At 45.1% G+C, this 21,736-nt stretch overlaps 1 protein-coding gene across 2 annotated transcripts; it reads left to right on the forward strand.

Annotated features, from left to right (window-relative positions):
- Window positions 1-5,567: 5,567 nt before the first annotated feature.
- Window positions 5,568-21,042, forward strand: LOC114134193 (serine palmitoyltransferase 2-like). Of its 2 annotated transcripts, XM_028000606.1 has the most exons (14): window positions 5,568-5,642; window positions 5,679-5,943; window positions 11,233-11,337; window positions 11,745-11,939; window positions 12,398-12,552; window positions 13,651-13,799; window positions 14,088-14,212; window positions 14,313-14,406; window positions 15,296-15,401; window positions 16,488-16,707; window positions 16,792-16,918; window positions 18,098-18,233; window positions 18,307-18,436; window positions 19,693-21,042. In XM_028000606.1, exons 2-14 carry the CDS (start codon window positions 5,797-5,799, stop codon window positions 19,810-19,812), a joined length of 1,809 nt encoding a protein of 602 aa, XP_027856407.1. In that variant the 5' UTR covers window positions 5,568-5,642; window positions 5,679-5,796; the 3' UTR covers window positions 19,813-21,042. The 2 variants fall into 2 exon arrangements, with proteins under 2 accessions (XP_027856407.1, XP_027856406.1); XM_028000605.1 differs by lacking the exons at window positions 5,568-5,642; window positions 11,233-11,337.
- The last annotated feature ends 694 nt before the right edge of the window (window positions 21,043-21,736 follow it).

A 21,736-nucleotide genomic window follows, 5' to 3' on the forward strand; every position in this document is an offset into this window, starting at 1 on the left:
GTGTGGTTATCTATGCTTGTAGCAAGGGCTGGGAATGAGGGCTGAAACTTTAAGACTGAGCAGAAGGTTAAAATTAGCCACTAAGGCTATGGAGATAAGAACAGTGGCGATATTTAAGAATAAACTCACTTAAGAACACAAAGCAAATGGTTGACGGACATAAAAGGCAAAGAATGAATAAAGAAACAACAGTGCTGAAATAGTGTTCCCTCTCGTGTATTTTTAGTATTATTAGAATTTTTTTGGAAAAAGTCCTGCAGCCTCCTCTCTGGAAAGGAGGCAGAGGAAGTGAAGTGACACAGGAGGAAACAGACCTGCAACTGTAAGGTAAGTAAAGAGTATGAGTTACAGTTTTCCCCCTGGATCTCATGTATGGTCCCGTACTGGGTGACTACTTGTTTGCACTAAGGAGTAAGAAAAAAATTGTTCAATGGAGGCTAAGAAGCAGAGGTGAATACACTGCTTAACCCATGGAAAAATATGCAGTTAAATTTGTTTCACAATTATTCAATAAAAAAAATGTCAAATAAAAATAATAAAATTGAGATCAAAAATTTTGGATTTGCAAAAAAAATTTTTACCAAAAACAAAGTTCAAAAAGCTATTTTTGTAATGAAAATCGCTTATTTTTGTTTGATGAAGTGAAAAATTTATTTGCATAACAAACTTTTATTTGTGCATGTCAGATGTTTTTGGTTGAGATTCTACGTTTTGTTGGTCGCTCCCTTTTTGTGGTTGAACTCAACAAGTTTTTCTTTGGCGTTAAATTTGTTTCATGATGTAAGACGTGTTCCTATTGCTTAGCGCTGACTAAAGCGGATGCCTCCGACTCTCCGCTATCTCAGAACTCTGTCCCGTACTGCAGGGCTTCCATGGCGGGACACAGAATGTGAATGGTAAGTAATCTTCACAAAATTACACTGTTAACAGCTACTAAGGTGTCCACCCTGTTTCAAAGAAGAAATCTTGCACAACTTATGACGACAGGCACATATTTTGTCTGCCGCGATCCCCGGTAGCATATCATGCTACTAATGTTAGCACTGACGTGTTTTCACCACTAGTAAAGGCAAACCAGCCTGACATCTGAGTAACTGCTGGGAAGTATATTGCATATTCACTGTTCATCTTGTTATACTGTTTGTATAACATTTAATCTCTTTGTAATACTCTGCATTTCACAAATCTTTTCCATATAGTTACTATAAATGAAGTATTTGCATGTAATTAGGCCTTCAAGTGACATATTAAAACACTTTCAAGTAATACCAGAAAAGAAATATGAATATTAAGTAATCAATTAATTCAACATACCGATTAATGAAGGATGATACAGGTGAAGTTTTTTCGTACCAGATTTAAATGTAATCACCCACCACCCAAAATTAAATCTGGCTCCACACCTTCCTTTACACCTGTGAGACAGTGGAAGTAGTTAAAGGCAAAGAGCACAAGAAGGCGGTGATCCAGTACAACGTTACGGTTCAACTTCAACAGGAAGGTGGGGAATAAGAAGATAGCCATCTGCCTCTCTATTGCTTTTGGTGTTCTAGGCCTATTGCTCATATACAGATGCTGGACATGGAAACTCAAAACCATGTTAGCTTTAGCAATACAGGTAGTAAAACTGGCATTAAGAAAACCGTTTCAACCTGGGGGAAACAAGGATTTGGCCAAATTAAAACAGTTTCATAGTTCAGTAACAGAACACTACGCATTTGTTAAGGTTTCTGCAGCATTGCATGCAACTCATTGCAAAAATAAATGGCTAAAATGATTTAAGTGTGGATATCTATGCTTGCAACTTGCACCGAAACAATTAATTTGAATTATCAGTCATTGAAATAATCTTCACTTGTTGACTAATCGATTAATTGTTAACTGGAGTATACAGACTCTTAAAAAGGCACACGACACAGTAATTCAGCCGTAACTGTACAAAATTATTTCTGTTTTGTATTTAAGATAACACTAAAAAACTTTGTTGCACTGTTCTACACAGATCTCCTCTACAGGCAGTTTTAGCTTCATCTGGTTCCAATTTTACAAAATAAAACATTTCTTTTGCTATCCAAAAAATGATCACCAGATATCTCTGCACTTTATTTTAATCTGAATACATCCAGTTTATTTATAGTTGTATTAAGTAATTTTTCACCATTGAGATATATAAATTCATCCCATTATATGAATATTTAAGGAAACGCACAATAGTAGGATAGTAGGAATTAACTTTAGTTTTGCAATATACTTTTGTTTTGTCAAACTTTGGCTGTTTTCTCTTTGTTCTCATCAGAATAAACTGAGAAATTTAAAATTTAAAAGAAAACCATGTCACGGCCTAATCATTTACTGAAACCAGCCAACACAGAAAGTCACAGATGTTTATCAAATTTTGTATGTCCGCGTTATCACTGTAAGACGTAGGGAATCTGTACTTATTTGGATTCTGATAACAAGATTATCATGCAAACTGCTGTCTGAAGTTGTCGGATATCTGACATATTGACAAACTGTGAAGACATCTGCAGCTGTTTCGGCCCTCGTCAAGCTGTGTGATGGACTGGGCCGACTAGCGAACATTCAGACTAACATGCTGTGGAACCAGAGCTGCAAGTCGGATGTGATTCTTGCTGAGATTCGCAGGCCAGCTGCAGGTTATTTACCTATTTAATTGTGATATTTACCTCAGTGTGATGTTACTGAATGCCATTCTTAATGTTTTTGACATTGACGCATGTGGACTCGGACTACTAATTAGGAAACTTCTCAGTTCTGCTTATGTCTCTGCATTTTATTTAGAGATATCAGAGTAAGAGGGGGTAGACAGTGTTTTCATGCTACACTCGTATTATTTCCATCTTTATAATGCACTTCTTTGTGTTTGTTTGCCATTCAAAGTCAATGAAACACTAGAGTTTGTGTTTGCAACATGACAAAATGAGGAAAAGTCAACAAGGTGTGAATACTTCTGCATTGGTCTGAACATTTCACTGCTGCTGCAGAGACGCCTCACCTGAGAAGAAAACGCTCCGGCGGGCTTTCAGGCTTTTTGCTGATCCTTCACTCATAATGATCAGGACACAAAGGAGCGCTACCTGACTCTTCATCATGACCTCACAGGAAATGAAGAAGAAACACATTTTCTATAACAGTTGTTATGGAAACAGCAGTTTATTTCCTGTCTTATAGTTGGACATCACAGTTTCTGGTAGCTAGAAGATCTCAGCTGTAGCTTCACAGAAACATTATGGATTTAAATGATCATTTAAATTATTTTATTTCCCTCAGGTCTTTCAATTAGCATCTGAAAATGATTTACAGCTCAGCTTCAAGCACTTTACCATAAAACATGCAAGTCATGGTTTACATATTTTATACCACAAGGGGGAGCAAAGACACCAAAATCATCTCTGCAGGAGATTCAAAAACATTTTTGTTTAGACTTAAGCTGCTAATGTTTACAAATAAAACAACTACACGATTTAAACAGCACAAATATATTTAAGAAGTGTATTATTAAATATAGTTAATTAAAACATTTAACTTTCTAAAATAAAACAAGATGTGATCGTTTACCTGATTTTGGTCGTTTTTTATTTATTTCCGATGTTGATGACAAACCAAAATATGTTTATTTTTAAAAACATTCTAATTTTTAAAGGTGAATAACTTTTTCTTCAAGTTATTACAGTTTCAACATGTTCAGTCAGCTCAAAGATCCAGAATATCATGAAACCTCAATATTTCTGTCACTGTTATTCAAAAAGGTGAAAATACAAATTACAAATTACAGGAAAATATCTCAAGCTGTTTATCCTCAGAAATTTTAGTATGTTCAATCAATCAATCACATTTTATTTGTATAGCACATTTCAGCAGCAAGGCATTTCAAAGTGCTTTACATCATGTTGTGGAAAGGTTCTAACATACTCACAGAAAGTTGAGTGGAAGAAAAAAGTGTGACTGGAAAAGCAACACAATAACTGTGATGACTGCAGGACCAGCAGGACTTTCAAGCAGAATCCTTTCAAAAACCAAAGGGAGCGTAACCAGACTGAGGCCGGAGTTATTTATCCAACTACAGAACAATAAACAACATTACATGATAAAAATAGAGAAACTGCTGTTTTATTTTAAAAGAAAACTGTTTTTTGTGTCAGTAATTTCTAATTATTGAAGGCAGTAATTAAAAATGACTAGTTAGAGTCTTTGGAGACACAGATACTGCAAACCCAGTTATTGGTTGGACTTTTTTTAAATTCATGTAAAATTAGAATTAAAGATTTTCATCGCACATATAAGTAATTACTGTAACTATTAACAAGAAATAAATGAGAATGCATGAAGAAAAGAAATTCTTCACAACAAAGTGAGTTGCTATCCATCAGTGTTCACATATTTACTTTTATTTCAGCCAAAGTTTCACCTGAAGACCTGCTGATGTTTTTATTGCTGATGGTGAACCTGGAACTGTTCACCATCTGAACAGTTCACCACGGTGAACAGTTCCAGACGGTGAACAGTTCCAGACGGTGAACTGTTCAGATGGTGAACAGTTCCAGGTATGAGGGCCTCTGAATGAGAAGCCATCTTCACCAAATGATGTTTTGTACTTTGCCGTCTCCGTTATAACTCCTGTTCTGCTGGATTTTAAAATAATTTGCTCACTAACTCTGGGACGAGACCGCTGATATATTTACAAGTACATTTTTTAAAAATAGCAAAAAGATTGTATTTCTAAATATTTTGCATTGGTGCCGTTTCATTGGTTGTTGGTGTAAAACTTTCAGTGCTTGTTTGCAGCTTTAAATCAGATGGAGCTGCTTGGCTCCAAACAGACAGAATCACGGCTGGCAGCTACAACTGGACCGTTTTCCCACATAAACATGATCTGACGAGACGAAGACAGTTTGGGTTGGCCTTAATGGTTTTAGACACTTTAATGTGGGACACCCAGATATTTAAACTCATCCACCTTTTGGATTTCTCTCTAGTCAGCTACGATGGAAAAGTTGTTCCAAACTTTACACTGCACTGTAAAACACATTGAGGCCTTTTATTGTATTTTATTGAGTCAAACGGTGATTTTTAATTACTGGAACCAGCTCTGCTGTCTGTTATCGAGTCTTTGGAGATACAGATACAGTGGTGGTTTCTGATATGGGTGACATGGGCAACCGCCCAGGATGGCATCTTATGGGGGTGCACTCCCCACACCCTGCTGTTATAATTGGAGGATCTGAATGCCAACCGGACATCTGTGCTGCTACTACATGTTAGCATTTAGGGGCTATTTAAGGCTTGATAGCTTCACTGATAGGCTAAGTCTTTTTAGCACAACTTGTACACAATAGTTTTTTCTTGTGGCACTTCCACATCCTGTGGGACCGTTTGACTGTTGCAATCATGAGAACATAGATTGCAGTAATAATTTTATTATTGGTTTTAATAAAATAAGAATCTTGCTATAACAAGTTTATATAATTCTAATTATAATGAGAAGCTTTATTGTTTTACTGTTTTGGTTTTCTCTGAATCAGATTAGACCACGCCCCCTGTAGATGTTTGGCCACGCCTCCTTCATCAGACGCTGTTGTGTTGATTTCCGGTATCAGGAGGTTGTATCTGCAGGTTCATCGGTGCGTGTGTGTGTGTGTGTGTGTGTGTGCGTGTGTGTGTGTGTGTGTGTGTGTGTGTGTGTGTGTGTCGGATACTGTCACCGCTTTGCACCGCAGCCGGACCGCCGGCATACATGCCAGTTACCGCCGAGGCTCCACGGCCGTTTTCCCAGCGATGACCGAGAGCCCCGCGTCCAAACCTGCAAGCAACGGGGAAGTGTGTCCGCATGCGAGGAACGGGCTGAAACCGGAGCGGAACGGCTTCCTGAAGAGTCTCCAGCAGCAGAGCCGCCACCGGGACCGGGACCGGGACGAGGAAGAGGTGAGGCCCGGGATGGGACGGCGGAAGAACCGCTGGAAGCTGCTGCTGATGCGGTTTGGTGTCCATGCGGAACGCAGCAGCTCCAGGAGCCTTTCCCTGTGTTTGGTTTAAAGTTCGGACACAAAACTCCATTTGAATTATTCCTGATTTTACATTTTGAAGTCGTTCTTCAGACAACATCCCAAATTAAAGGCAGACGTGAGTGAGTTTTTATCCCCAAGCCATCCATCCATCCATCCATCTTCTTCCGCTTATCCGAGGTCGGGTCGCGGGGGTAGCAGCTTCAGAAGGGAGGCCCAGACTTCCCTCTCCCCAGCCACTTCTTCCAGCTCCTCCGGGGGAATCCCGAGGCGTTCCCAGGCCATAGAGAGACATAGTCTCTCCAGCGTGTCCTGGGTCTTCCCCGGGGCCTCCTCCCGGTGGGAAGTGCCCGGAACACCTCACCAGGGAGGCGTCCAGGAGGCATCCTGACCAGATGCCCAAGCCACCTCAACTGGCTCCTCTCGATGTGAAGGAGCAGCGGCTCTACTCTGAGTCCCTCCCGGATGACTGAGCTTCTCACCCTATCTCTAAGGGAGAGCCCAGCCACCCTACGGAGAAAACCCATTTCGGCCGCTTGTATCCGCGATCTCGTTCTTTCGGTCATGACCCAAAGCTCATGACCATAGATGAGGGTGGGAACGTAGATCGACCGGTAAATCGAGAGCTTCGCTTTTTGGCTCAGCTCTCTCTTCACCACGACGGACCGGTACAGCGCCCGCTTGACAGCAGACGCTGCGCCAATCCGCCTGTCGATCTCCCGCTCCCTTCTTCCCCCATTCGTGAACAAGATCCCGAGATACTTAAACTCCTCCACTTGGGGCAGGACACCCCGCCTGACCCGGAGAAGGCACTCTACCCTTTTCCGGCTCAAGACCATGGCCTCGGATTTGGAGGCACTGATCCCCATCCCGGCCGCTTCACACTCGGCTGCGAACCGATCCAGCGAGAGCTGCAGATCACGATCTGATGAAGCCAAAAGGACCACATCGTCTGCGAAAAGCAGAGATGAGATCCTGAGGCCACCAAATCGGATCCCCTCAACACCTTGGCTGCGCCTAGAAATTCTGTCCATGAAAGTGATGAACAGAATCGGTGACAAAGGGCAGCCCTGGCGGAGTCCAACTCTCACCGGAAACGAGCCCGACTTACTGCCGGCAATGCGGACCAGACTCTGACACCGGTCATACAGGGACCTGACAGCCCGTATCAAAGGGCCCGGTACCCCATACTCCCGGAGAACCCCCCACAGGGCTCCCCGAGGGACACGGTCGAACGCCTTCTCCAAGTCCACAAAACACATGTAGACTGGTTGGGCGAACTCCCAGAACCCTCCAGGACCCTGCTGAGGGTGTAGAGCTGGTCCAGTGTTCCATGACCAGGACGAAAACCACACTGCTCTTCCTGAATCCGAGGTTCGACTATCCGACGGACCCTCCTCTCCAGGACCCCTGAATAGACCTTGCCAGGGAGGCTTAAGAGTGTGACCCCTCTATAATTGGAGCACACCCTCCGGTCCCCCTTTTTGAACAGGGGGACCACCACCCCAGTCTGCCAATCCAGGGGAACTGCCCCCGATGTCCATGCGATATTGCAGAGTCGCGTCAACCAACACAACCCTACAACATCCAGAGCCTTAAGGAACTCCGGGCGGATCTCATCCACCCCCGGGGCCTTGCCACCGAGGAGCTTTTTAACCACCTCGGCGACCTCGCCCCCAGAGATTGGAGAGCCCAACCCAGAGTCCCCAGGCTCCGCTTCCTCAGTGGAAGGCATGTTGGTGGGATTGAGGAGGTCTTCGAAGTACTCTGCCCACCGGCCCACAACGTCCCGAGTAGAGGTCAGCAGCACACCATCCCCACTATAAACAGTGTTGGTGCTGCACCGCTTCCCCCCCCTGAGACGCCGGATGGTGGACCAGAATCGCCTCGAAGCCGTGCGGAAGTCTTTCTCCATGGCCTCTCCAAACTCCTCCCACACCCGAGTTTTTGCCTCAGCAACCGCCCGAGCCGCATGCCGCTTCGCCCGCCGGTACCCATCAGCTGCTTCCGGAGTCCCACAGGCCAAAAAGGCTCGATAGGACTCCTTCTTCAGCCTGACGGCATCCCTCACCGAAGGTGTCCACCAACGGGTTCGAGGGTTGCCGCCGCGACAGGCACCGACAACCTTGCGGCCACAGCTCCGATCGGCCGCCTCGACAATGGAGGCACGGAACACGGTCCACTCAGACTCCATGTCCCCCACCTCCCCCGGGACGTGTTCGAAGTTTTGCCGGAGATGGGAGTTAAAGCTCCGTCTCACAGGGGATTCCGCCAGACGTTCCCAGCAGACCCTCACAACACGTTTGGGCCTGCCAGGTCTGACCGGCTTTCGCCCCCACCACCGGAGCCAACTCACCACCAGGTAGTGGTCAGTGGACAGCTCCGCACCTCTCTTCACCCGAGTGTCCAAGACATACGGCCGCAGATCCGATGAAACGATGACAAAGTCGATCATCGAACTGCGGCCTAGGGTGTCCTGGTGCCAAGTGCACATATGGACACCCTTATGCTTGAACATGGTGTTCGTTATGGACAATCCATGGCGAGCACAGAAGTCCAGCAACAGAACACCGCTCGAGTTCAGGTCGGGTGGGCCGTTCCTCCCAACCACGCCCCTCCAGGTCTCACTGTCGTTGCCCACGTGAGCGTTGAAGTCCCCCAGCAGAACAAGGGAGTCCCCAGGAGGAGCACTCTCCAGTACCCCCTCTAAGGACTCCAAAAAGGGTGGGTAATCTGAACTGTCGTTCGGCCCGTAAGCACAAACGACAGTCAGAACCCGTCCCCCCACCCGTAGGCGGAGGGATCCTACCCTCTCGTTCACCGGGGTAAACCCCAACGTACAGGCGCCGAGATGGGGAGCAACAAGTATGCCCACTCCTGCCCGACGTCTCTCTCCCTGGGCAACTCCAGAGTGGAAGTATGTCCAGCCCCTCTCAAGGGGCTTTATCCCCAAGCGCTGCTGTTTAATTCGGCTTACTTTCTGGACCGGGTCGATCTGCCCTCCCGGGTAATCAGATCTGGTTCTGTTTAGTGCATATTATCGGTGCCGAATCCGAATCTGGGTGTTTACACATGCTCACACTGGGATCAGCAAAGAAAACCTGTAAGTGAAAATAATATTTAATGTTGGTTAATAAAATTCATTTCTTTTATGCCCCAAATTTATCAGTTTCAATTCTGGAGTCTGAAGCAATAGATAAAAATGAAGCATAATTAATTTCAAGTCGTGACCCAGTCATTGGTGACTGGTGATGTTCAGCTGATTAAAGGGGATGGATCATGTAACATGAACTTTTTTAGTCCTTCAACACATTTGTTGTGTTCTGGAGTCTCTTGGACTCCAGAACTTTTTCTTGAACTACGACGTCACAGTATTTGCTTCAGAGCTGCTGACCGACGTCCTGCACTGCCGGCTGACCAATTTTCCTATTCCACCATTTTTATTTCTTGTGATTTTTGTTCTCTATTGCCTCATTTAAAGAGACGCAGCAAAACGAGTTGCTCTAACGGACCTCTGACCTTTGGAGCTACAATGGCGAGAAAATCAGACCAAAGTATTGCAGTTCCACTTAAAGACAACAACCGAGTGATTTAAATGGGGCAGTGAAGAATTTAAACACATGATATGTCCACTTTAAATGCTTAAATCCAATCTTGGCTCATGTCGGCTGCACAGTTAAACTAGGTTTATAGTTGACGCATGTGATGGGGCCAAATGTGCGTTGGCCTCCTGCGGTGTCAGGTTGTGCACCTCTTAATTTTTATAACTCAGCTGACTTTTACTCAGACTGGAGGACGTGGAAGGTGCAGGAATCCTGCATGAGGGCAGGAAGCAAGAAGCTAAACACATTGCAGCATCAGTACCACTTTAGATAATGTTGGATTATACACAGTGTGACGTCGCCTCTGCTCCTAGTGTAAATAATTAGGCTTCAGCATTCAGTCAGTTGTTTTTACACTCAGACAGTAAAATGTAAGCTGTTATAATCAGAAAGAATGATTTCTGGCTCATGTTCCACCAGAGGATGACTCTGTGCTGTTGTAACCGGATCCTTTCTACGTTGTTCTGGTTTCATTGATTGATCAGGCCGTGACAGTTTGTCTTTAAAAAGATGATTTATTGTCGGTTTATTCTGATGAGAACAAACAGAAAACCATCGTGTTACAGGCTCAATTAAACTCAATTAAAAATACTAACATCATTTTACTTTATTTTTTACTTGTATCTGTTCAGCTGTAACATAAATTCACATTTAAATGAGACAAACATCAGATTAAAGTTTTCTGAAACCACTCTAAATTCAAGACGTAAAATGGTTTAAATCAACTTTGTTTTAAAAGAAAAACATTTTCATTAATTTTTTTTTACTCTTCTTGTGTTTTTGTCAACTTTAAAATCCTTGTTTTAATAACACAATTTTAAAAAATGCAATATAACTAAAAGATAAACATTTTATGCTATTTTTCTAGAAGATTAAAACATTTCAATGAAAATTTGAGCCTAAAAAATAAATTGTGTCCAAAGTTTAAGATCCTAGAAATGGAGGTGATGTTCTGCAGGAACACAGAGGGTTTGCTGGGCCTGGGCCGATCAGCGCTCATGCACATGATGGGCTTCCAGCTCCCTCAGGTGTTTGACCCAGAGAGGCATGACCAGTCACATGCTGCAGAGGAGATCCAGAAGGCAGCAGAAAGGAAATGGTGTTGGCATAGAGAGCTTTTATTATTTCAATAAGACGACAGCGAGGAGCGTTTCATGGCCTCAGCAGCTCCTCCCTCCTCTGGCAGCCAAACCTGTCCAGTGCAAACTGGACCAGAACTCAGTTCTCACAGATTTAACCAGAAATTTTAAAAAATCTGATTTTTGTGGCCAAACAATCAGGCTTTAATTTATCTTTTTTGCACCAATTTCAGAAGATAATTGTCATCATCAACATCATGAGACAAAACAGTATTTTTGTGCAGAGATTTCTCCTGGCAGGTGTCCAGTAGAGCTGACCTTCTAGCTGCAGGTCAACGATTCACTGATTACTTTGGTGAATTAACAAAACAATAAATTTATCTGCATTTCTGAGTATCAGACACACCAGGAGCTTCTGGTTTAACCTGCGTGAAATATCTGATACATTTTATGAGTTTAATCAGAACGGCTAATGGATTTATACCTTTTGTCACGTTTATATACCTGACAGCCATGTTCTCACTTCAGCAGGCATTTCTGGCGACTTTCCAACAGAGCAGGTCCAACATCCCTCCTGGTTTCCTGCCTTCAGGAAGTGGCCGTTTACCGGCGAGGTCTCCTGGTTTAGCAGAGGTTTGTAGCCTCATTCGGCTGCCATGTTTGAGCTTCAGATACACAGAAGATCTCCTCATTGCTTTGAGTCAGCTGGTTCTGTAACTTGGCAGTGCTCTGACTCTGGTTGTGAATAACCTTTTGGGTTGCAGTACTAAGCCTTGTTGCCCTGAAAGCAGAATATTTAATGAGCCTCTATTAATGGGCTCTTGTGAAACAGAGATCTAGTAATTAGGAAAAGGTTCTGATGTTTGTTGCTTCATGCTGGAGGACAGAGATGATGGATCTGCTCTAATTGAGACATGAATGTCAACGAAACAATAGAGTCTAATTAAATGTTTGCTTAAGTTGCTGAGGATGATGATGTCTTTGTGTTTCCTTGTTGCTGAAAATGTGCTATATAAATAAAATTACCTTTGTTCCTGCAGGTCCATGCTGCGCTGCATCATGGTGGCTTGTACAACCGGCCCTTCCTGGAGTCTTTTGAGGAGACGCCCATGCTGGTGGCCGTCCTCACCTACATGGGCTACGGCATCCTCACCGTCTTCGGTTACCTGCGGGACTTCCTGCGTCACTGGAAGATCGAGAGGTGCCATATCGCCAGGGAGAAGGAGGAGCAGAAGGTGAGGAGGAGCAGGAGAAATTCTCCTGTCCGCCTCGGTTCTGAGGTCCGGACGACCAATTGCACAGTCGGCGTTAAAGCGACACGTCCAGCAGTTGCTTTGATTCAACTCGATAGTTCAGATTTCTCCGTCCAACAGCGCCAGCCGAGTTCCTCTGTAGATTTGTGTAGCAGCAGCGAAGCTCAGTAACGTCTCACGGTGAACGCCGTTGGTTCTCAGATTAAAGGTGTGGAGACAGGAAGCTGCTGTTGACACAACGTTACTTAAAGGATATGATGTCACCCATGATTTCTTCTAGGAAACAAGTGGATAAAACTCCAGTTCCTGGTGTTGACCTCCTGCAGGCAGCGGGTCCAGATAAGACCTGGAAGCTGCCAGGTCTTATCTGGACCTGGACGCCTTGGGATAAAATTCCTTCTCATCCTCCAACTCCTGCTCCGTCTCCTTCCCTTCTTCAGGACTTTGTGCCGCTCTACCAGGACTTTGAGAACTTTTACACCAGGAACCTCTACATGAGGATAAGGGACAACTGGAACAGGCCCATCTGCAGCGTTCCAGGAGCCAAGATGGACCTGGTGGACCGGGTCTCCCACGACTACAACTGGACCTTTGAGTGAGTGCTTTTGTTCTGCAGTGAGCATGTTTCTGGCCCGCGACCTGGACAACTCTGTGGACGCAGCGCCGCCTTAAAGCCAGGAGGTCCTGGGTGAGCGGCAAACTGGACATTTATTTTACAAACTAAGTGAATAAAGTAAATATCCAGCTAACTCAGAGCTAGCTAAGTATTTATTTAGCTCTGAGTTAAATATTTAGTTTCAAATTACTCATTTAGTTTGTGAACTCAATATTTACTCTGAGTCAGATATTTAGTTTTTAAATCAATATTTAGCTCCAGTAAGCTAGCTAAATAATTTCTTTACAAATCAAATACTTAGCACTGGGCTAAATATTTTGGTTTTTATCTCAATATTTAGTTTGTAAAACAAATATTTAGTTTGCTAATTAAGTAGTTTGAAGTCGTGATATTTATAAATTAATAACAGTTAATAAAACTAAAGCTAAAGGACCCAAATTATTGCTGCTAGTTTTTGGCTGTAACCGGTAAGTCGCCAGCGGCTGCCTGGCGCTGTGGCTGTGAAGATGTTGCACCATCAGAGCAAAGCGACGCAGGAAAAACTCTGAGATAACAAAGTTTGGCTCAGAGAGCGATCCGCCCGTCTGACCCAAAACATGCCACATGGCTAATTAGCGTAGCTGCAGGAGCTCATGGCCGATGATGCTGGTTTGTGGTCAGGTCAGAGTTCACAGGAGCAACAAGCCGGCGCCTCGTTAGTATTTGGTCCAGTTAAACAACATGGACTGGATCCATCTGTCCAGCAGCTACATTAGAAGCCAGGTGAGATTATAAATGCATTCGGTGTAAAGTTTGAGCTGTAGTCTGATGACTCTGACATTTTACTGTTTGGACATTTTGACCATTTTTAAATCTGGAGGAGAAACTTGAAGCCTGATAACGTCCCACAGCTCCACTCCTTCCCTCCTTCCCTCCTTCTTGTCCGTTCCTTCCTTCCTTCCCTTCACCATCGTGCCCTCTGACCTCCTCAGGAGTCTTCCTGGTCTCTCCTGTTCTGAGGTGTACTTCCAGCTGTGCAGGTGTAATGCGCCCAGTTGCCTTCACCGCCTCCCCTCTGTGTCTCTGCTCTCCTCCCAGATACACGGGCCGGACCGTGAAGGCTGTCATTAACTTGGGCTCCTATAATTACCTGGGCTTCGCTGAGAATACGGGCCGCTGTGCTGACGCTGCAGCCGAGGTCAGCATGGTGTACGGCGTTGGAGTGGCCAGCACCCGGCAGGAGATCGGTACAAACACGCCGCAGAGTTTTAACGATGCTGCGGGGAAAACCCTCCAGGTCTGACCAGAGGTTTTACATCCTCAGAAAGGTTCCTAAACTAAGACCTGGGCGACCTTTGACCTTTTAGTTCCAGCTTTCAGTGAAACGTTTCCTACCTTTCTTTGTTTTCTGTTTCTCTCAGTTTCTTTCTTTACAGTTTCCATAGCAGCCAGAGTCCAGTTAACTTGATGATTATTTGTCTCCTCTCCGACGGTCAGCTGATCATTCAGATGGTTTTTAAATGTTTGTGATTCAGGGAACCTGGACATCCATGAGGAGATGGAGAACCTGTTGGCCAGGTTTCTGGGGGTGGAGTCAGCCATGGCGTTCGGGATGGGGTTCGCTACCAACTCCATGAACATCCCGGCTCTGACTGGCAAGGTGAGGCCACTCTGCTCTTCATCTTCCACATTTCTTCTCATGCTTAAGAGAGAGACGCACAAACGGTGGATCCTGAACGTCCAGGGCTTTAACTCTGCAGGGCTGCCTGATTCTGAGTGACGAGCTGAACCACGCCTCTCTGGTCCTGGGAGCCAGACTGTCCGGTTCCACCATCAGGGTCTTCAAACACAACAGTGAGTCACAAATCACAGCTCACATTTAAACCGCTTTTAGCATCTTCCTGTTATCTGCTGAAAGCCTTGCTCTCTCTCCCCGTCTAGCAGCTGAAATGATTTGTCAGTCATCTTCCACAGTGAAGCTGCTAGAGCTTCTGTACCCTTGGGCAAGACATTTTTCACCCGGAGTCGCCTGCTGATCTGTATTGGTGTGTAAATGAGCTTTGATTGGCCTGAATAAGTAGAAAAGCTCCGTTTTAATTCAGTTCATTTATCATGTGGTTCATTCATTGAGCAGGAGAAGGTCGGCAGAAAACGACACAAAATGGAAGTTAATTGATATTAAAAATAATCTGAGTCTCAATCACTCCCTGAGGTCCAAACCTTATGGTGTGTAATGATAGATTTGGGCCTCCAGGGGGCGACATGGATATCAAGATGTTGAAGTTAGCGCTTTAGCATTAGCAGAACTGACATTCACACACATGAACTCTGATTTAAAACCAGACAAAATATTTACAGTCAGATGTTTTCAGCCTCACCAGGGGAGCTGAATGTGTATTTAAAGGGGCAGAACCCAAATTCATCGGATCAAGTCATCGACTCATTTTAAGGCCTTTTTTCCAAATTCTGCACAGACTTTAGGGGCTGAAAACAGAAAACGGAAGGCTGTGGTTCTGGTGAATGTGGGTCGGATCCCAGGAAGGCAGATACTCCTGCAGGTTCAGATATACTGAGGCTTCAGTCCATGGGTGGACAGAGTCCAACAGAACCATCTATCAGACGGTCTGAATGTGTGATAAACCCCAGAGACGATGCGTCCTCAGCGGTCTCCCTGTCAGTGGCTTTACTGTCTGCTGGATCCTTCATGCTGATCTGTTTCATTTGGAGCGGTTCTGTCTGACAGACATGCAGAGCCTGGAGAAACTGCTGAGAGAAGCTATAGTTCACGGCCAGCCACGGACCCACCGGCCCTGGAAGAAGATCCTCATCATGGTGGAAGGCATCTACAGGTGAGGCCGGCCCCTAACACTCCCCTCCTCCTGGGCCCCTAATGCTCCCCTCCTGATGGTTCCCTAACACTCCCCTCCTCCTGGGCCCCTAACACTCCCCTCCTCCTGGGCCCCTAATGCTCCCCTCCTCCTGGGCCCCTAACACTCCCCTCCTCCTGGGCCCCTAATGCTCCCCTCCTGATGGTTCCCTAACGCTCCCCTGCTGTTGGGCCCCTAATGAGTGAGAGATGCACTGAATGTAAAGAATACAAAAGGGTCAGAGGTCATTCCTCGTCTCCAGTTGGTATCACAGTTTGTAGGACAGACTGCATTCGGCTCCAGATCCCCAGAATCTGTTGGACTTTTGATGAAGATCATGATTCCGTTTTTCAACTGAGATAATTGTGAGATTCACATATCAGCTGTAGGAGCCTGAGATGCTGACCGTCTCTCTAGTTTACATTTCTTGGCCAGAAATAAGAGAATTACCAGCAAAGATTTAGTATCTGCATCATGTAGAGTCTGGAGCCGATTAGTAGGAACCGTTTACCAACCATCTCTGGTATCAGATGAAACGCTTTCCAGAAAATGTTTATATTGCGAGAATAAATGTGCTGCTTTGTGTCTTGCTTTTATTCAAAGATGTGACGCATCAGGAAACATCCTTGAAGGCGAACATGTGTGTAATAACTTTGGTAGAAGAATTTAAAGTTCTGCTCATGTAACCTCAGTTCTGTTCAGTTGGGGAAAAACCCATCCCAGATTTCCTCCCAGTCTGCTGCAGGTCCTGCTGCAGGTTCTGCTTCAGAACCTGAGGAACCCGATAATAAACTACAGATATTCAACCCATTCTGTCAGTTTCATTTTACTCCTGCACTGACTGGACAGACTGAAGCTGTTTTCATGTGTTTGTCTAGTGAAGCTGTTGGTATATTGAACGTTGCTGCAGTTATCCAGCATAATCTGGAAAAAAAATGAGAAGCTGATTCCTGTTGTTATTATTATTTCAACTGTGTCTGTTTGAGTCGGGACTGTTTTCCTGCATCAGATCAGACGATTCTGACCCTCCAGAACCTGCTTGACCTCTCCGCCTGTTTGCTCCTGCAGCATGGAGGGCAGCATAGTGCGGCTGCCGGAGGTGATCGCCCTGAAGAGGCGCTACCGGGCCTACCTGTACCTGGACGAGGCCCACAGCATCGGCGCCCTGGGCCGCAGGGGGCGAGGCGTGGTGGATCACTTCGGCCTCGACCCGCGAGACGTGGACGTCATGATGGGAACCTTCACCAAGAGCTTCGGAGCCGCAGGGGGTTACATCGCAGGGAAGAGGGTGAGGTTCTGCAGGAGACCCGAGGCACGCTGGCCCGTCTGAGCAGAACTGGGTCCGGTTACAGCTGCTTGGTTTGTGCTGCAGGAGCTCATCGATTACCTGCGCTGCCACTCCCACAGCGCCGTGTACGCCACCTCCATGTCTCCTCCTGTGGTGGAGCAAATCATCACTTCTATGAAGTGCATTATGGGAGAAGACGGAACAACGATTGGTACGCATCATTTATGCTTCTCTCCCGTTAGCGATGTCATTTACATCATTTTCTTCCTTTCAGTGCAATAAATGCTCATTTTCTAACGTGAATAATAATAATTGCAATAACTAACAGAGTGTTACAATTATTTTATCACACTAATAATTTTTGGAGCTGTCAGAGCTCATAAATTAAAGAAATAAAGTAATTTATTAGGAAGGTTTTTCTTCCAGAATCAGCTCCTGCAGTCTCACTAGTGGCCACCAGGGGTCAGCACAGCGCAGTAAAATCAGGAACCAGCTTTACTTCACATCTTTTTATCACCTGCCTGTGGTTTTGTCCTCGGAAAGGTTTTCTTTTTCAGCCCATAATTTTTCCTGAATGTTGATCAGCTGGAGTGTTTTAATGTTTCAGCTCCAGATCAGCTGAATTCAGGAAGCCGTTCCTTTACAGCAGTGACAGAATGACAGACATTTACAGACAACCGTCTCCCAGACAAATAAAAAATAACTCCATCAAAGAGGGCGGGGCCAGGCGGCCCTGAGGGCGGGGCCAGGCGGCCCCGAGGGCGGGGCTGTGGTCAGGAAGACATTGTTATTAATATTTCTATTTTGTTGCTATATTTAGCAACTATTTCGACTTCTAGCAACTTGTTTTGTTTGAAAACATCGGTGAGCAACGGATCTGGTGACTTTAGAAAAAAGAGCAACAATTCTAGTGACGCTTGGTGACTTTTTGCAGATGTATGTAAATGACATGCACTGAAATCTGGATTATGAACGACGAGTCCAGCTTTCATTCAGACAAATCTGTCACTTTTGTACTAGTGAAAATAATTATTTGGGGTTTTAGCAAAAAATGTTTTACAAATTACAAATAAAGACACAATATAAAATATGAAAATAGAAAATACACACTTTAAAAATCCATAACCAGCAAAGCAGAAAACAAAATAACCCAAAACTAAAATCAGCATTTCCTGTGGGGTCAAAGGTCAGGGCACAGAAGAGTCTTAAGAAGTGATTTAAGTGACATTGGTTTGATGTGCTCTGACCTTTGACCAGGAACCTGAACAGAACCAACTGGACCAGCATGGTGAAGGTGGTTCTGCCAGCAGGGTGTACTTAGTTTCTACCAAACGTCAGGGTGTGTTTTCTTTCTACAGATTGTCAGCTGCTCTTGTCTGTTCTGGTCCAGGTTCTGACCGGATCCGGCAGCTGGCCCAGAACACCGCCTACTTCCGACGGAGACTTCGGGAAATGGGCTTCATCATCTACGGGAACGATGACTCGCCCGTCGTTCCCATGATGCTCTACATGCCCGCCAAGATAGGGTGAGGCTGCAGCTGCTGACCTTTGACCTCAGGCCGCCGGGCGCTGACGTTTCCCTCCTGTGTGTCCCGTCAGAGCGTTCGGCCGCGAGATGCTGAGCAGAAACATCGGCGTGGTGGTGGTGGGCTTCCCGGCCACGCCCATCATCGAGTCGCGGGCGCGCTTCTGCGTGTCGGCGGCTCACTCCAGAGAGCTGCTGGACCAGGTGAGAAACGGCGGCGGCAGATTTCATCCTTTCTGTTTCTGAACAAATCCTCGTTCCTCTGAATTTAAAACTTCAGGTTCAAAAACCCGCAGAGAAAAACGGCTGAAGAGGAAAGTCACACGAATTTACAAACATCACATTTATTGATTCCACAAAATAGCCGATATTTTAGATGCATTAATGCTGCTGTGGTTCAAACATAAATAAGACTCTGAAGCTCGTCGAGGTTTTTGATTCTGTTTCTCATATTTCAGGTTGATTCTGGAGTAGAAGGAGAAATGAAATATTCTGACGGTTCTGGGCTTGGACCTGACACACAGGTCTAGTCAAATCCTGTGGATCGGGTCGACATGTTCAGATGGATCAGAAACATGTAAACCGATATCAAACCCGATTCTTCTTCTCCTGTGAAAACAGCAGAGGTGAAGAGGAAGAGCAGCTTCGTCTTCCTCTCCTGCTTTGAGTTGTTTCTGTTTCTTTCATCCTCCTCTGATCAGATCTTCGTTTTCTTGATCCACATGAACACGTGACCCTGAATCCTTTAATCTTCATGCGTCTCCTGCTGACCACATAAATGTGTTGGCCTTCACATGGAGAGAGAAGCTGGATGGAGGCTGTAAAAGGCAGCAGGTGGTGGGAGGGGCCAACGTTTTATCTCTTTATGGTTTTGGCTGATTTTGGGATAAACTCTTATCTTCATGCTGGTTGGAGCTTTTACCTGTTGCCAAAGAAAGTTAACATGAGAGATCAGACCAAACATAACAGAAATGTTCTGGTTTTGGCTGGAAGTCGTTGCTAAAGAGGTTTCCTACTCAGAGAGCTATGGAAAGTTAAGTGGAAGGACAGCTCTGGCTTCTTCTGCAACAAGAACGCATCCTCCACTGTTTATGCAGTAGTTTGAATTTTGGCACGACTGCCGAGCCACAGGATACGGGTCGTGTGAACGAGAGGCTCTTTCTGGTCCAGTTCAGTCTGACTGGGAAAACAAAACGATGCTCTGAAGGTTTTCCTGCTCAGATGAAGAGAAGGAAACTCTGACTGCAACGTCCTGTTGGTTCCTCTGTGATGACCCGCTGAGGAAATAACAATCCAGACAATTTCAATATTTGTGTTGAACCAAAAAAATTCAAATATTCAGCTTAGACTGAAGAATAGAAGCTGATGTTTAAGATGTTCCATTTCTTGACTGCCGTCAGAGCAGCATGTTTCTGTTTGAGGCTAAAAGCTGAAACATTTAGTCATAAATGTCTCCACAGGCGCTGAGTGCCATCAGCGAGGTCGGTGACCTTCTTCAGCTCAAGTATTCGCGTCACAGGATCCAGCCGTCTGGGGCGCGACCCTTTGATGACGGCGTCTACGAGGACGTCGATGACTAACGCCAGGTCAAAGGTCAAGATGCATCACAAGTCTTTCATCAGGATGGAGATGTTGTCCCTGCGGTCCCTGGCTCACCGTAACACCCCACCCAGCCACATCCTGGCCTCTCACTGCACTTTGCCTTAAAGCTTGAAAGAAGCTCCTCTTCTTCTCATTCTGTGTTTTTCAGGATAGGGTTAGGGGTCAGGGATAGGGTTAGGGTGAGTCTCTATAGGGTTAAATAGGGTTAGGGTGAGTCTCTGGAGGCAGCCGTCGCTTCACGTTACAGAAACCAATGATGCTGTCATTTAACCACTACTGATGTTCAGCTGAAAGTTCTGGATGTTTTCCAGCTGAGCTTTTTCATCTGTCTGTAAAATATGATGTTTGACCAACAAAATAGTTTCCTGTTGCTTTGTTTTGCTCGATGAGTGACGTGTTCATATCTCCTCTCATCTGGTTGGTCTAAGGTTCAGGATCTGGATGTTTCTTTTCATGCTGAGCTTTTGAAGGATGAAGATATTTGTTCCATGAAAAAACAGCAGCAAACCTCAGATCAGAACCTGTTCTGGTAAAAAGCAAATAAATCTTATTTCAGTTTCTGGAGTTTACACATTAAATCCCAGCAACTGCTCTGGCCTTTCCCAGATTATAAAACAGTTTCAAGATGACTAGAGCAGATTATGTCAGATTACGATGTTAGAGGACGAAGGATCACAAAGGGCCACTTGGGGGCAGTGTTGAGCAGGATGTTATATTTCAGGTATCGTTAATGTTCCAGATTTTGACATATTTGTCCAGTTGGACGGATTCTTTCCTTCCACACCTGAAGCTTCAGAGGCAGAAACGCTGAAGGTGATGCAGATGGGCGGAGCCACCGACTGATGAGTTGGTGATCGACAGCAAGATGCTCTGGTTCAAACGAGCCCAGACCATCATTCCTCCACCACTGTGCTGGACTGTTGGCCTTTGGTGTTTGTGCTGGTTTCCTCCGTCTCGGTTCTGTCCGTCTCGGTTCAGATCCAGACGTTCTCTGATGGATTTTAGTGCCTTGAAGTCATTTTTTTTACAGATTTGGAAAATGCTGAGCATCTTTATTTTTGATCTTTACCCGAAGTTGTGAGCGCTGGATGTGTTTCTGTTGACTCATTTCTTGCATTTCATCATCCAAGACGCTCCAGAGCTGTTAATATATGAGCTGCCACTGTTCCAGTTCAATCAGCACATCATTAAAACAATACAGATCTGGAGACGCCTGCAGCCTCTTTATTACAACTGCTCTACTGCATTATTCTCTACATTAATCTGTAACAACATTGGAAACAGTTTCATGAGATTACAGCACGTTTGATAGATTAACTATAAGTACATCAAGCCACCAAGACCTGCAACTGGACATCCTCGTTCAGACAAAGATGACGATTGAATAATCAGAAATACTTTATTATATACTTATATACTGGTCGGGTAGAAATACTTTACCCGACCAGAAACTTTCTAGACTTTGTCTGAATGCATCGTGTTGTCAGTCTGCGCTGGACAAGACTCCGTCTCAAAGCGACCAGCCAGGCAGCCGTTCATCCCCAGAGAACGTTTACGGCAACTGACGGCAACTAACTGACCTAACAGTCGTGTTTTTGGACTGTGGGAGGAAGACGTATGAACTCCAGCCTTTCACAGACTCCAGAGTGGGATTTGAACCCAGAACCTTCTTTCTGCAAGGCAGCAGTCCAAGTCACTGCTCCATTGTCCAAATCTGATCAGAAATATATAAACATAAATTAAATGGGGAAATAAACTGTTGCACAGATGGGGCCCAGATGGGCTTTCCTGTTGGTTCCTCTGGGTAAAACCAGTTTACCCAGAGGAATCTGGGTAAACTGGTTTTACTGTGTTTGAGTCACAGGTTGAGAATTACAACGAGACCCACTAGCTGAAGCAGAA

Source organism: Xiphophorus couchianus, chromosome 19 (genome assembly GCF_001444195.1).
Source record: "Xiphophorus couchianus chromosome 19, X_couchianus-1.0, whole genome shotgun sequence".
Lineage (NCBI taxonomy): Eukaryota > Metazoa > Chordata > Actinopteri > Cyprinodontiformes > Poeciliidae > Xiphophorus > Xiphophorus couchianus.

Bases quoted from the DNA above. Each gene is read 5' to 3' on its own strand.
- LOC114134193 (XM_028000606.1), top strand. From the start codon at position 5,797: ATGACCGAGAGCCCCGCGTCCAAACCTGCAAGCAACGGGGAAGTGTGT. The intron at 16,708-16,791 runs GTGAGGTTCTGC...TTTGTGCTGCAG, and splicing joins GTTACATCGCAGGGAAGAGG to GAGCTCATCGATTACCTGCG. The intron at 16,919-18,097 runs GTACGCATCATT...GTTCTGGTCCAG, and splicing joins AGAAGACGGAACAACGATTG to GTTCTGACCGGATCCGGCAG.